Below are 16,206 nucleotides of genomic sequence, written 5' to 3'. Positions count from 1 at the left end.
TCTGTATGTGTGTGTATGTGTGTATCTGTGTGTGTATGTGTATATGTATGTATATGTGTGCGTATGTGTGTATGTGTACGTATGTGTGTATGTGCATGCACACACACACACACACACACACACACACACACGAATACTAGAGGCTTGTCCACATACTGAATGCTTAATGCTTGCTCTGCAACCCATCCACCTAGCAGTCAGGTCCTTCCTATCCAGTTTCATGGCTTTTCTTCTGTCTCATTCTCTCTTCGTTGCCCCCATTCTTTCTCTGACCATCTAGGGACCTTGGTGCCCCTGACGGCTTTGTATTTAAAACTCACATTCTCAAAGTGAGAACCTGAGAGCTGGCTAAGCAGAGGTCTAAGTGAGCTGATGAAACCTGGCATGGAAGCTCGGGTGTCAGGAAAGATGACGGGGTGGCTCAAGCCCTTCGGGTACCTCTGCTAGCAGCTTCCATACTGGCTTAGCACAGCTCCCTTCCCTTGGAAAACTACAAGAAAAATAGCCTGGTTTCATTTTATAGGGCAGTGATGAATATCACACTAGACTATGGGCTGTTAATTTGGCCATGAAAATGTAATCAAAGGTTTATAAGGTTCACAATGATTTCATCTTGCTCATGATAAACTGCCTTTATTTAACAACTTCTTTTTTCTTTTCTTTTTCTTTCTTTTTCTTTTTCTTTCTTTCTTTTTTTTTTCTTTCTCCTGTTTTACAGGCAGAGGAGTGCAAAAGACTTCAGTAAGGTAAGTAGCTATTTTGTCTAATAAAGAGGGAATTTTGTGTATTATCTCTGCGAGAAGCAAGATTCTGATCATCTTAGACAGCAGGGAACACAGGGGGTTCAAGGGGCTGTCTACTTTCTTTGAAACTTTTTTTTGGGGGGAGGGGATTTTGCAAGAACTTGGCTTCACCCTAACAGTGAGATTCTTATCGTTTACCAAGATTGTTGCCTGCTTTTGTGTAAGCTGCAACTAGAGACCAATTCTCCTGTATGAAAAAAGGTTGGCTGGGAAGAGCAAGGACCATGCTCGTGGACACACTAAGCCCCTACTTGATTGCATGGGGGAGGGGGGGGTAAAAAAAAGGATCTATTTCAGCAGAAATTGCAGGCTACCTGCCTGGACTCAAGCTCGGATGGAATTCCAGTTTTCCAAGTCAAGGCAGACTGGATCCCATGCGATCTTCACACCTTTCTTTGTCCTAAGCAAAGAAAGCCTGGGAAGGAATCCACTATCAGAACTTTCCCTGGCTGGCAGACCGTGCCTGGGGATCCCCTCGTCCCTATCTGCTCCCTTCAGCTGTGACTCTGCCTGAAAATGTAGAGGCACTGAAAATAAGTTTCTAAAGGTTAAGAAGGAAAAGGGGCCGGGCGTGGTGGCGCACGCCTTTAATCCCAGCACTCGGTAGGCAGAGGCAGGCGGATTTCTGAGTTCGAGGCCAGCCTGGTCTACAAAGTGAGTTCCAGGACAGCCAGAGCTATAATGAGAAACCCTGTCTCGAAAACCCAAAAAAAAGAAGAAGAAGAAGGAGGAGGAGGAGGAGGAGGAGGAGGAGGAGGAGGAGGAGGAGGAGGAGGAAGAAAAGGGATGGGGGAGTGGAACAAAAGAGAAAAACACTTCTACCTCACTCAAATATATTTGCTAACAGAAAAAAAAAAAAGTTAACAATAGAACTAGAGAGATTTCACTGTGGCTTTCTAATTGTATTTGATTTGGAATTTGAAGCCCTTAAGCAAAACAATCAGCTGGACCCCAACAAACTGAAGCACCAGCTCTCCCTGAAGCAGGCTACTCACAGTGTTTATAGGTCTCCTTCCCTTCGCCTTTGACAAGCCAGAGAGCTCCTGCTGCATCTGACTGAGCACTTTGAAATGCTGGGGAATACTCAGTGGGAAGACTTTCAAACACCTCATTTAGAAGAGATCCATTACCCTTTATACCTAGCCTGCGGATTAGCTTTGATTTGCTATCCTTAATACACATACCCTCCGTTCCAGAATCCTGGGGATGCTGAGGTCTTTAAAATAAAAAGGCCTTCAGTTGGTTATCATCAAACAAGACACAGGATGCCTCTCTAAGCAAATTGCTGCTAAAGGTTTCTTGTCTCCAGAGCCAACAGGAATGGAGAGCTGGGCTCAAGGTCAACTTATTCTCAGGATAACTCTGGGAAAACGGTCAGAGAGCCCCACTTCTTTGTAACTTATCTATAAAACAATGATTCCTAATATTTCTAGATTTTACAGCCCTTTGAAATTTTGATGAAAGGTATAATAAATCTTCCTTATGCCCACAAAAAAAGTATGATCTTTATTTATTATCAGAACATTTTTATTTCAGAAGGTTCCTAAGCCATATCATGAATTTTCTATCCCCCAAGTTCATGAATTCTTTGTCTATCTGATTCCTGGAGGCTCCCTAGCAGAGGCAATGTCTGGAATAGACTTTGGAAATTATTTGCAGTGAGGCACTGAACTGCTTCTTTGGAGTTTGTAGGTAGAGCCAGCCATGGTGGTACCCACATGCAATTGCATCACATAGGAGGCCACAGCAGAAGGATTGCCTGTTTAAGCTGAGACCTCAAATACATACTGGGACCCTGTCTCAAAGAAGAAAGTGTGTGTGTGTGTGTGTGTCTGTGTGTGTGTCTGTGTGTGGTCAGAGTGCAAACCCAATAAACATATAGAGTCTTCATCACATTCGGGAAGTCTATCATTTTTAATCAAAGAAAGAGAAAGGAAATGTTTGGAAAGAGCAATACCTGCATTGAAGAAAAATAACATTTTCTGTTCATTTTTTAAAATGAAAATTACAAAAGGGGAAAGAAGCCTCACAACCTCTTAGTCAAACATGACTACACACACACACACACACACCATACACACATACACACATACACTACACACACATGCACCACACATACACACACACACACCATACACACATACACACACACTATACACACATGCAACACACACACACACACACATATACACACACCATACACACACACACCACACATTACACACACACACACACACACACTACACACACACACACTACACACACACACACTACACACACACACACCACACACACATCACACTTTACAGTCTTTCTTCAAACTCACACACATATGCCACCTGTGGATAGTGTACTCTTACTCCATTCTTAGTGTGGAGTTTTTCTATGCCTGCATAATCCCTCAGTAACCAAGTATAGGTCCAAAATGAACAATTCCTGCATGGTGGAGGGTGCATGCATTAGTGCCTGTGTTAGTACATGTGTTGTGTATGTGTGTGTGTTTATATGTGTGCACATGGGTGCCTGTGTGCAATGTGTGCATGGGTGTGCAATGCATGCATGCATGTGCATTGCATATGAGTGTGTGTGTGTGTGTGTGTGTGTGTGTGTGTGTGTGCAGTATGTGTGTGCCTGTAGGTATGTGTGTGAGTGTGCGGGCCCATGTGTGTGCATGTGAAGGCCTTAGGAAGAAGTCAAGCTGCTTCTTCAGTTGCTGTCTCTTTAGTACCTTAAGCTCCCTCACAAACTGAAGTCTGGCAAGGCCCAGCTTGCCAGAGGCTCACAGGATCCACCCATCTTGGCTGCCTCCTCCCACAGGGCTGCGGCCACAGGCACAGGCAGCCATGCCTCACTTTTACAAGAGTCGTGGAGTTCAGAACTCAGGTTCTCACAGTTGCACAGCAAACACTGTCAGCGACTGAGCCATCTCCCAGGGGAGCACGTCTTACTTATCTGGGCCTGCAGACTATTTCCAATGCTCCAGTGCTGTAAGGAACAATGGTATGAGCATCCTCGCAGCTTGGCCAGATTTGGTTTCTCAGAAAATGTGTTTCACCAAGGTAGTTGTTCAAATAAGAATATTTTAAAGACTTTTGATAATGGTGAGTGAGTAGTTCTCTAGTAGTCCAATCATCCTTTAACACCATTGGCCAACTGTACATTGGTTACATCATACACAGAAGATAATAGCTTGGGCTTAATATAGTCTTTTAGGAAAACTATTTGCAGATCCCCTTAAAAGTCTGTGCTAATTATTTTTCCCCAAACTCCACTAATAAGATTCCCAACATTCATGGTGTTGGTTAAATTTTCTGTGACTTGCACCCATTCACCATTATCTTTTCTATCTTTTTTCTAATCCAATCCAGGTCCTTGGAGCAGAAGGTAACTGTTTACATTGTTGTTTTGTTTTGTTTTGTTTTGTTTTGTTTTGTTTTCACCCCACTGCCATCTCACTAGGTTCTGGGTCTAGCTCTATAGGGTTAGCATTGTATGGAAAGTGAGGGTTCAAAGCCTGGGATCTCTGTGTGTGTGATGTCATCCAGAGGAATGTAAGACGTTGCAGGCTATCCCAACATCCACTACTGTAAAGGAGGTGATTAAAATCAGAAGTAGGACAACTGTCTTTATCTACATGCATTAACCAAAAGAAGCCACAGTAACCTCGTGCTACTTGGGAGATGGCATTGCCCTCCCACAGCCCTTGAGATGACCCTGATGTCTTTCTAAGGTCAATGTCACCCATGCACATGCCCCCCCCACACACAGCTTGATAAATAGAGGACCCTGAGAAGATAGCATACCTCATGCCCACCTTGGAAATCCTGTTCCCCATTAGTGTAAAATGATTAATTGTCACTCAAAAGGCCAGCACCATATCCCAGAGAATTAGCAAAGCACATTAGTCAATGACGGAGAAATGGATTGGGACTCTGAAACCTCTTCCAACTCACCAAGTGCTATAGGTTTTTCTAAGGCTGTGATAAAACACCATTGACCATAAACAACTTGAGGAGGAAAGGGTTTATTTCAGGTTAAAACTCTCAGGTCATACTCTATTCCTGAGAGAAGTCAGGGCAGGAACTCAAACAAAGCAGGAACCTGGAGGCAGGAGTTGATGCAAAGGCCATAGAGGCAGGGTTAGGGGAGGCTCCTTATTGGTTTGCCCCTAATGACTTGCTCAGCCTGCTTGCTTGCTTTCTATCTTTCTTTCTTTCTTTCTTTCTTTCTTTCTTTCTTTCTTTCTTTCTTTCTTTCTTTCTTTCTTTCTTTCTTTCTTTCTTTCTTTCTTTCTTTCTTTCTTTCTTTCTTTCTTTCTTTCTTATGTGTGTGTACACTGGTACACTGTAGCTGTCTTCAGACACTCCAGAAGAGGGCATCAGATTTTGTTATGGATGGTTGTGAGCTACCATGTGGTTGCTGGGATTTGAACTCAGGAACTTTGGAAGAGCAATCGGTGCTCTTAACAGCTGAGCCATCTCACCAGCCCCTCAGCTGGCTTTCTTATTGCACTGGGGACCACCAGTCCAGAAGTGGCACTTTGCACAGTGACCTGGGTCCTCCTACATCAATCATTAATCAAGAAAATTCCCCAAAGGTCAATCTTGTGAGGGGCACTTTCTCAACTGAGGTTCCCTCTAGCTTGTGTCTAGTTGAAATAAAATTACGTGGGTCTGAGTTATATTTCCAATGTGGGTCTCTAGCTGGCTCTGCCCTGTACTTTGAAGAAGGTAGAACACTTGGAAGCAGGGCCTACTCAGGTCTGTGAGTTCTAAGGGCCATAATTGAGAACTGGGGATTTGTTAGCGACTGAAGTAATTGTAAAACCAAATGCAATCTATGATGACTCTTAGTGTACTAAAACATCCAGGTATCCTTGCATCACGCTTTGATGTTAGTAATGTAAGAATGTGGCATCATCATTAAGCTCCAGAGGGGTGGATGTTCCAAGTAGCTGTTGATGACAAAAAGTGATTTTATGGGAGTGTGATTAATGTACCTATCACTGACTCAAACGCCATTTCAAGTAGTCAGAGTCCCTTCAATCAGTGGTGTCCAGTGTGCGGTCAACCTTGGGCAGAGTGCAGAGTAACACCCAAATTAAGTCAGTGTGTGCATGCTTCTCTGGTTTTATGGCTCACTGTCACAACTGGGAAAGTACTTTATGAGTCTCACATCACATATTCAATGTCTTTCATAAGGATTGATGGTTGCTTAAAATCCATCCATGATGAAAAGCATGACCAGTAATGGTGTGCTAAGTAACTCCAATGCAGAGGCCTAGCTGAACCTGGTCATTTTTCTTGTGACTTCTGTGGCTGTGATTAAACATTCTGGCCAAAAGCAACGTGTGTGTTTGGGGGTGGGGGGGGAACAGGGAGATATGGTGGGAGGGATGTTGAGCTCACACTTTGAGGTCACAGTCTTGTATTGAGGGAAATCAGTGCAGGAAAGCAAGGCAGGAACCTAGAAGCAAGAACCGTGGTGGAATGACACTTGCTGACCCACAATCTAAGCTTATGCTCAGCTAGCTTTGTAGATACCCAAGCCCCACCATCCTGGTGATGGTGCTGAACGCAGTGGGCTGGGCCCGCCTGCACCAATTAGCAAGCTAACCCTTCCCTCTCAAAGACATATATGGGCTAATCTGATCTAGACAATTCCTCAACTGAGGCTCTTCCTTCAGATGGCTGAAGGATGTGTGACCTTGACAGTTAAACTGACCTAGGACAGTGACCAAGGAGGAAACATGGAGACAACAGATTCCCGATTGTAACCAGCTGGTACCTGCTGGCCTACATCAGAACCATGGAAGCTCACAGGATGGGAATGAGAACACAAGTGGTTTGTGCAGGTAGTGAGCATCCCTACACCCCGCTGACTCTCACAGCGGTCCTTTGGTTTTAACAATCTCAGCATAGTGTCACTCATCAGTCACCTTTCAGAAGGCCCTCCTCAGCCACACAAGATTAATCGTACATCCTTAAGCATAATTTATTTTCCTTATGTCACTCATTCTGTCCAAAATGTTCTTTCTGCTCTGCTTGCTTATCGTCCCCTTGTATTTAAGAACTGCATCTGATTTCCCCACTATATCTCCAGATTCTAGGGAAGAACCCATTCTGTAAGTATTCAGAAAAGACTCATTGAATTGTGTGAATGAACCAACAAAAAAAGGGATGGGTGGATGAGCTCATAATAAAACCAAAGTCTTTCAAAATTAATCCACCTATAATAACCCCTAAAATGCCTTCTGATGGAGTAGTCTGTATTTCTGGAGAAATCCAGTAATGTGTGCTTTAGATTATAAACAATCCATGCAATTTTTACAGCGTCCATAAGGTACTACTTCTGGTTTCCAAAAGTACCAGAATAAATAATAAAATAATTTAATTTATAGCTATCCCAGTGAACTCCCAAAAGCTCCCAATTGTATTCACTGTGCAATCTGATCCAAACATGTCATACTTTCCAGAATCTCATCACCAGACAAAGCCAGAATCTTCTTGCCCATCATCAAGCCAAAACACACAGAAGAGTCCACCTGCCATTGCCAGGTAAGAAGTCAGGAACACCCATTAAGTATCAGATCAGCAGACATGTGTCTTCTTAGATCTTAGATAGTGACAACAAGACTTCTAAGAAACAGGAAATTTTTGACCTTCTGTTCTGGAAAACATGGACACCTCCATCTGCCTTGGGATCTACTAATGTCTTTCTGCTATTTATAAATGATTGGATGTTGCAGGCAAATGAGGGATGTAAAAAGTTGACTATTAACAGAGTTAGATAGATACTCATCAATCTTGCAGGAAAAGTGGGTCATCTCTAGCTGTTCTCAGTTCATGTCTGCATCAAAGCCCACAGAAACACTTGAACAGTACTTATAGGTGAGCAGCTGGTGACATAATTACTTCTGATGATTTAATCACCTGATCAGTTGATTGTGACAGCAGCTGAGGAAGAGTCAAAGGTGATTCCCTGACCAAGGTCACTCTATATAAATAACTAACGGCTTTCTCCAAATCTAGAGCCTACAACGTCAGGACTCTGAGTTGGTGTGATGCACTCCAGCAAATGGCTGTGACCTCAGTCCTCAGCCCTCAACTTTACATATTACATCCTCATCAGATGCCCTCCAGCCACCACTCTATCCCTTTCAGATGTGTATTTTCACATCTAGTCTTCTGTTTACTCGCCACCCCTTTTACTTCTCTCCCTGTGTGGAAAACTCGTTTCCATAAGTCACATGCAAGGTTAGAGACAGAGAATCTCTTCACCCACTCCTCAGGTGGTAACAATGAAGTCCAAAGAGACACAGTCCCTGACCACTGAAGTTAAGGGCAACTCTAAAACCCAATCCCGTGCTGCCCTAGCAACTTGATTCTAGCAATGCTGCCCAACAGTCATGGCTGTCATGGTGCATGTCCACAGTGGAGATGAAGTCTTGGTTTCTAATGCGTATTTACTGGAGTGTCCACATTAGTGGTAGATGCGAAGGGTTGTTAGGAGGGAGCTGCTGGATTCAGACTGAAAGATGTCACCACTGGTGAATGACATGGTTTGGATGGTGTTGGTGTCTAAGTCTTAAACAAGAGCCTAGCAAGCAGCTGCCCTCTGTACAATTACCAGGCTGTGAACTTCAGAAATCCCAAGCCCTATTCCCTTTGCCTGCCTCATTTTTTAATTTTTTAATCTGTCCTGTTTTGTACCTTCAGAAACTTCTCATTCTTTGGCCTGCAGAGATGAGGGCCATTGCTCTGTAGCTCTTAGCAGGCTATTAGCTATATAAATCCCAGTCTGACCCAACATTCTTTCTTACTGCAATTTTATAATAAGAGGAAAAGTCACATTCAGATGAGAGAATAATGTATTTCTTCATCTGGCTGGTACCCGTGGTTGTTAGTTCATGTGGTTTCAGCTTCTTTGTGTGCTTGATTTACAAAGTCTGCTTTTAATTGTTCTCCTAATTAGCTACCTCTCCTAAGTCTCCTTCTTGGACCTATCTCCCAGAACAGCCCTAAATGCTGGTGAAACTTCTGAATTCATTTTATGGCCTTTCTCTGTCACCAAAAGCCTGAATCTCAAGGTTCAGTGACATATGGCATCCCCATGTCAATGGATCCCACGTCCCCTTCTCCTGGCCAGGCCCCTTTGCTTGGCTCCAAACCTGTGCATCCAATTATTCAGCCAGGCCCTTCCCCTTAGAGAGGTTCCAGGCATCACAAGATGATTGTGTCGAAATCTGCTCTGATTCCCAACGTCATTCCCAAACTTGAATACACCTATTTCTCCTCCCAGCTCTCCCCATACATTTACCCCCATCAACTCTTGCCGGACTGCTGCAAGAGCCTTCACTGACACAGAGAGTATCCATCCCACGCCATTTGTGTAGGACTTTCCTCCTGGGATCTTGGGGAATAACCAGCGGTTTCTCGTCTCTGAGTCTTCCTACAGCGCTATCCACATTCCCCAAACCATGCTTCCCTGTCCTCCACAGTCTGAGCCATCCCTCCTGTGTGACCCCCTCGCCACCACAGGAGCTGACCCCGTATACCTTTCCTGGGACATCTGTCAGGTCCATTAGGATTCTTGACAATCATATTTCCCTGCATGCCCTCCTCCACACTAAAGCAGAAACTCTCTATCTCCTTCATTTTATAGTTCTCCCAAACACGGGCTCACCTGGAAGTGCTCAGCACGTTTGTTAGATGAATCGTCACTTTTATATCCATTTTAGTTGTTTAGGATTTCATGTTTATTCTTATGAACTATGTACTTGGTACCTAAAATATTCTGTAAGGACACCCCATCTCTTTTAGCATTCCATACAAATTCTTTAAAATCAAAGAGAAACTTTGTGACTCATTTTTTTTTCCCCTCAGACATTTAGCAGAAACAATACATCGGCTTCTTGTGAGGGGATGTGGGTTTTGGCAGTCAAGAGCTAGGATGTCAAGAATGTAAGCAGTGATGGCCACACCCTCTGGTCCTCAGATAACCTTTCAATTATAGAGCCAGCTGTAAGGTTCTTGGGCTTCTGTGGGGACAACAAAAAGCGGATACGTACTCAGTTGATTTCACTGGTGCTACGAAAAGGTCAAGTGGCTTTTAATTAGCCCAGAGGTTCCCATCAGTAGCACAATCCTTGGAATAGAGCACAACTCAAGTAATTAGATGAAATTCTATTAGAACCTGGAGCTTACGTTGACGATGACTGTAACACAAAGTGAACTAGAGAATTAGAGTGAGGTGCAAGGCTCAGACCTGGGCTAGCCATCCTGGCCACGCCACTTTTGTAATTTTTTTGATTGCCTTCTGTTACATTTTCATAATCCCCGTTTTGTGTGGAGATCCCCTGCATTCTTTTCTCGTCCAGCTCACATGGATGAGAAAAGCATAGACTTCCACGTGCCTCTTCCTATCTGTAGCTGACTCTCCATCACTAGAAATTCAAGAGAGTATGAGCCTTGAGCACATAGATGTTAATGTTTATGTGTTTATGAGACAAGACCACACTCAGCTTAACAGAGCAAAGCGTTATGACATGTTCTCATGGAAATAACAAAGGGAAACACTGTGCCCACCAGTCCCTTAATTCCAATGCTAACACTTGCCGGACTTGAGAGAAGCCAATGTCTTGCTATTTAGAAAACTAACAACTCTTTGAACGAGTTCAGTAAAACTTTATAAATGTCACCTTAAGATGTTGCCATTAACTTTGCCCGTAAGTAGGATTTTGTCTGCCACAGGAATGCTAACATGCCAATTCTAACATTCTCTTTAGCTCTTCCTACATGCCAGGAAAGCGCAGTATGCAAGCCAGAGGTAAGTACACTCACTATAAGTAAGGGCCGTGATATAAACAGGTAAGCCAGCACTCCATAAGAGTCCTACATGGCGACTGGGTGTTTGTGAAATGGAGCCACTGAGCTGATGTGTGCAGTTGTGACTGTCTCATTTTCACTGGCTAATAGTATTGCATTTGTGTGTTAAGTGACATAACTTAATTTTTAACTTTAATTCATAATAAAATAATCCTCTTATAAGCATTACTGTTATAAACCATAGTATTGATGTCTTTACAGAAGTACAGTAGGCTCAGCTCTTCCTAAAAGAGAAATATCTGTGTATTCAGCTGTGTGTCTCTTTAGCTGCCTCGGATGTATTTTGCAAAGTAGATGTAGCAGTTGAACTGATTAAACTGATGCGAACATACTACGCCTGATCTTCACCAGAAGTGAGGTGGAGTCACCACCAGTCACCACCAGTCACCACCAGTCACCACCAGTCACCAACAGTCACCAACAGTCACCAACAGTCACCAACAGTCACCAACAGTTCCTGAGTACCCTGTGCTCTCTCTGTCTTCGCCAACAGTTGTGGATGGTTTTCTTCAACATATTGGGTGTAATATAGCTTTATCTCAAGAAAAGAAATCTTTAAAATAATTTTTAAATAATCTCAATAACTTAAACAATCTCTCTTACCGATCATGATATAAAACTCAGAAGGCTAACATATCTGTATGCAAAGCTACTGAGTAGAAACCCAGCCCTGTGCCTGCCCAGGGGCTCTCAACATTAGCCGTGTGTCGTTTGTCTCAGCTACTTCTGTTGTGTGCATATCCCCTTTTGATTAGGCTGTGTGCCTGGGAGATGCTGTGTTCTGGTCTCTCTGTTGAGCAGAAAAGAGTGTGTTTGAGGCTAAGAGTAGCAGACTCCATGGGGTACAGTGGAAAAGGGGAGAGCTCCATTTGCTCTGGTCCCAAATTTCTCTCTCTCTCTCTCTCTCTCTCTCTCTCTCTCTCTCTCTCTCTCTCTATCGCCCAGCTAATCCTTTGAGCTTACACACCCACTGNGTGCCTGGGAGATGCTGTGTTCTGGTCTCTCTGTTGAGCAGAAAAGAGTGTGTTTGAGGCTAAGAGTAGCAGACTCCATGGGGTACAGTGGAAAACAGTTATGTGCTAAAATCACTTGCCCTGGGCTTCTCTCTCTCTCTCTCTCTCTCTCTCTCTCTCTCTCTCTCTCTCTCTCTCTTGCCCAGCTAATCCTTTGAGCTTACACACCCACTGATAGAATGTAAATAAAACCTCACATATTAGTAACAGTACAATACACACCCAGGCACACTCAGCCGTCTTCTTGATTCACCCGATTTTAATGCCCTCCCTTCTTTTCTTTCTTCCCTTTTTTCTCTTTCCCAAATGACATCAGTGAGCTTCAGAGCTACATTCTTGCTTCCCATCATGCCTCATTCCAGTTTTTCCCTACACTAAAGTGGCTAAGCCCCAGGTTTACTTTTTCCAATGTATATATTAATAATGGTACTTTCCCCCAAAAGGGATTTTTCTTCCCCCTTCTCCTTCTCTTCCTCTTCCTCCTCCTGCTTCTTCTTCGAGGCTGATCTCATGTAATTCAGATGGCCTTAAACTCACTGTGTAGCTTAAACTGGCCTTGAAATCCTGATCCTGTTTGTACACTTATGTTGCATACCTGATTTGAGTGGTCAAAGAAAGCTGTGATTAATTCATGGCCTCTTTCCAGCCCTGGAACTCCAATGTCAGCAACAGAAGTGCTGAAGGTCAGATTTAAGCATGCAAAGATGAGAAGGTTTGGGGTGTCCATGTGGTGAGGCGAGTACCTGGGATGGACAGAGCCAGAAAGGGCTTGACTTGTGAGTTTTGAATGTGTGCTTCGGAGTTAGAAAGAATCATAGCTTAGAGCAGATTGGAGAGCCTTGATCTTAAAGGTCAAAGCATGCAATGGATAGAAAGCAAAGCAAGCAGAGTCTGGGACTGCAGTGTTACAGGAATGGCCCTGCCCACCAGGAGTCCAGTCTACTGTCCCAGAACATCACTCGTGTGCACAGACACAGAAGCAGGCAAAACATCAATCCCCACATAAATGAAATAGTATTAAGTCACAGTGCAAACTCAACAGAAACAAACTCAACATATCCAAGATTCTTTTTCCATTTGTAAGATAAGAATCATGACATCATGACTGCACAGTGCCAGTGCTATGCAAGCTGCTGGGGGGAGAAAGACATCACAAGGGAAGCTAGGCTTCTTCAGAAAACCTAGAGGAAACAAGGGAGATGGTTTGTCTCCACTATTTTCTCTTTCCTCCAACAAGCACCCACTAAACACATGGTCAGTACTCAAAATGTGGCCACTCCCAAAAGATACACAGTAGAGAGAGCCCTGTCCTTCCACTGACCCTCCGACGCTACTCCATCAGCTTACTAAGCAAATATCCGTTCTGCTGAATGGAAGTTCATCTCTGATTCTTCAGACGTTGCAACGACCGGAGCAGAAGACGATGTGCCATTTACACTCACAGATTCTCAGTTTAGTGAGTTCAGTGCCCCGGCTGGGACTCATGTAGCTGTCTTAAGGGTGAACATTCATATACAAGAGCAAGGTCTACATCTCTGTAGTTGCTGACGTCATGAAAATGGAAAAAGAATCTTGGATATGTTTAGTTTGTTTCTTGGTAGTTCCCTTACAGATAAACACAATTGGCCCAATATATTAATAAATTAACTTAAGCTGAACCACAAAGAATCCAAGTAAACAGATTATATGTGTGTTATATGTATATACTAGAAGAGGGGCTTTAGTATATGCCAAGATACTAACAAAATTGATGTTTCGATATGGAAGTGTGGATGATTTTTTTTTGGACTGATTTTAGTTTAGTTTAATTTTCTTTTGTTTTGAAAACACGCATATGGCTTTTATTCCTATAAAGTTAATTTTTAATTGTGTATAAATGTAAGTTAAAATTTTCTAATAAGTACTGACTCAATGCCTGATTTTTAACATCCTTTTTAAAAAAGATTTATTTATTTATTTATTTAATGTATAAATAAATACTGTACTGATGGTTGTGAGCCACCATGTGGTTGCTGGAAATTTGAATTTAGGACTTCTGCTCGCTTTGGTCAACCCCACTCACTCTGGTCCTGCTCGCTCTGGCCTGAAGATTTATTTATTTTTATATCTAAGTACACTGTAGTTGTCATTAGACAGCACCAGAAGAAGGTATCAGATCTCATTACCAATGGTTGTGGGCCACCATGTGATTGCTAGGATTTGAACTCAGGACCTTCAGAAGAGCAGTTAGTACTCTTAACCACTGACCCATCTCTCCAGCCCAATGCCCAATTTTGAAATGCTGTCCTTTAAGGTGGCCCCAGATGGATGTGCAAGGGTCAGAGTCCATGCCAAGACATGGAGCTGCATAAAAATTTTACTTTAAAATTCAAATTTAGTTTTAAATGAAAATTAATGTTTTAATGAAAGCGAGAATTTAGTTTAAAATTAGAAGTTGTTGGCAGCAGTAAAGCGTCACCCCAAGCCTCCTTTAATCAGGCTGTTTTGCCTCTTGGGGGTTTCAACCCCCCCCAATACTCTCCTCTTAGCCTTTTACCAATCTCTTCATTAGGGCCACCCTCCCTTTTCCAGGCTTTGTGGGCTAATCAACCTCAAACGTCTCCTGTAGGAAGGGACTCATAAGCTTAGCGGCTCTCATTCCACGGCAGGGGGTGGGGGGAGGATGACTCCTTGGGCTGGGGTACAGAGAGTGTGCGTGCGTGGAATTGTTCATTCACTCACTTGTCATCCAAACACAGATTCAAACCAGTGGGGGGATGGGGTGGGGTGGGGAAATTGCGTGGCAGTTTTGACATTGTTCCATTTAACTGGTTCTGTGAACAGACCATAAATGCATAATTATTGCCAAACGCTCTTTTTAAAAATAGGACTTCTTAAATATTTAAGCAAGGCATACGGGGTTGAGCAATAATGAATCAGTTGCCACAATATCATGAAAAATTCATGATCACTGAGTTCTACTGGGCATCAAGCACGAACTGAGTAATAAGAAATGCTGATAACGGCAGTTTCTCCTCTCAACTCCGTGCTTACTGTTCCGAGCCACAGTGGAAAGACAGTCACTGCTATTTAAATAACACACGCGCACCCAACCCACATTCTGTTCCAGCATAACTTACATGAAAGTTTTTAAGCCAATGTTCTTCTCACTAATAAAGGTCTGTAGGCTTTCTCTTGGGACAGCATGCTGCATTGCCCCCATGTGATTTCTCTTAGATTCTGGATAAGGGATCAGAAAATCCCTAAGATTTTTTTGTTTTTCCTGATAGAAGATTTTTTAATTATTTATTTATTTACTTCCCAAACACCGCTTTCCCTCCAGGTCCCTCCCTCACTCCTCTGAGATGGTGCCTCCCCCCCCCCCAACATACTAAGTCTCTGCCAGATCAGACTCATTTTCTCCCACTGAGACCAGTCCAAGGCTGCCATAGAGACTGCCCTGCACATCTGTTACATATGTACCAGGCACCTCGTTCAAAGCCATGTCTGTTCTTTGGTTGGTAGCTCAGTATCTGAGAGCTCCCAGGGGTCCAGGCTAATTGACTCTGTTGGTCTTCCTGTGGGGTTCCCATTCCCCTCCAGGGCCTTCCATCCTTCCTTCAACTCCTCCAGAAGTGTCCCCAACCTCTGCCACATGTTTGGCTGTGGGTATCTGCGTCTGTTTCAATCCACTGCTGGGTAGAGCCTCTCAAAGGACAGTTATGCTGGGCTCTTGTCTGTAAATATAACAGGGTATCTTTAATAATGTCAGTGATTGGTGCTTGCCCATGGGATGGGTTTTGAGTTGAGCCAATTATTGGTTGGCCTACCTTTCAGTCTCTGCTCCATCTCTGCATTTCCTTTAGACAAGACACATTTTGAGTTAAAAGTTTTGTGGGTGGATTGGTGTTCTTATCCCTATACTGGGGGTCCTGCCGGGCTACAGGAAGTGGTCTCTTTAGGTTTCATGTTCCCACTGTTGAGCATCTCAGCTAAGGTCACACGCATTGACTCCTTGGAGCCTCTCTATCCCAGGACTCTGGGACTTCCTAGAGATTCTCCCCACCCATCCCCTGCAGCTGCAGATTTCCATTCATTCTCAAAGTCCTCTGGGCCTCTCCTGTCTCTCCCCGACACCTGACCCTACCTCTCCATTCCCCTTTCCCTCCCCTCTCCCACGCAGTCCTCTCTCTCCCTCTGCCTACTATGACCATTTTGTTTCCCCTTCTACGTGTGATTCAAGCATCCTTGCTTGGGCCTTCTTTCTTGTTTAACTTCTTTGTGTTTGTGGGGTAGAGTATGGGTATTCTATACTTTATGGCTAATATCCACTTATCAATGAGTACATACCATACATGCCCTTTGGGGTCTGGGTTACCTCATTCAGGATGATATTTTCTAGTTCCATCCATTTGCCTGTAAAATTTGTGATGTCCTTACTTTTAAAAGCTGAATAGTATTCCATTGTATAAATAAACTACCTTTTCTGTATTAATTCTTCAGTTGAGAAATATCTTGGTTGTT

At 43.4% G+C, this 16,206-nt stretch overlaps 1 protein-coding gene across 1 annotated transcript in view; it reads left to right on the top strand.

Annotated features, from left to right (window-relative positions):
* Clnk (cytokine dependent hematopoietic cell linker) overlaps positions 1–16,206 on the top strand; it is a 167,713-nt gene that overhangs the window by 129,842 nt on the left and 21,665 nt on the right. Inside the window, exons 12-16 of the mRNA XM_021211084.2 lie at positions 719–746; positions 4,172–4,187; positions 5,531–5,533; positions 7,279–7,360; positions 10,591–10,631. Of these exons, the coding sequence (XP_021066743.2) occupies positions 719–746; positions 4,172–4,187; positions 5,531–5,533; positions 7,279–7,360; positions 10,591–10,631 (170 nt within the window). The remainder of the gene's footprint in view (positions 1–718; positions 747–4,171; positions 4,188–5,530; positions 5,534–7,278; positions 7,361–10,590; positions 10,632–16,206) is intronic.

The sequence above is a fragment of the Mus pahari genome, chromosome 13 (genome assembly GCF_900095145.1).
Source record: "Mus pahari chromosome 13, PAHARI_EIJ_v1.1, whole genome shotgun sequence".
Lineage (NCBI taxonomy): Eukaryota > Metazoa > Chordata > Mammalia > Rodentia > Muridae > Mus > Mus pahari.
The sequence above is the reverse complement of the archived record's forward strand: the minus strand, read 5'-3'. Positions and strand labels throughout refer to the sequence as shown.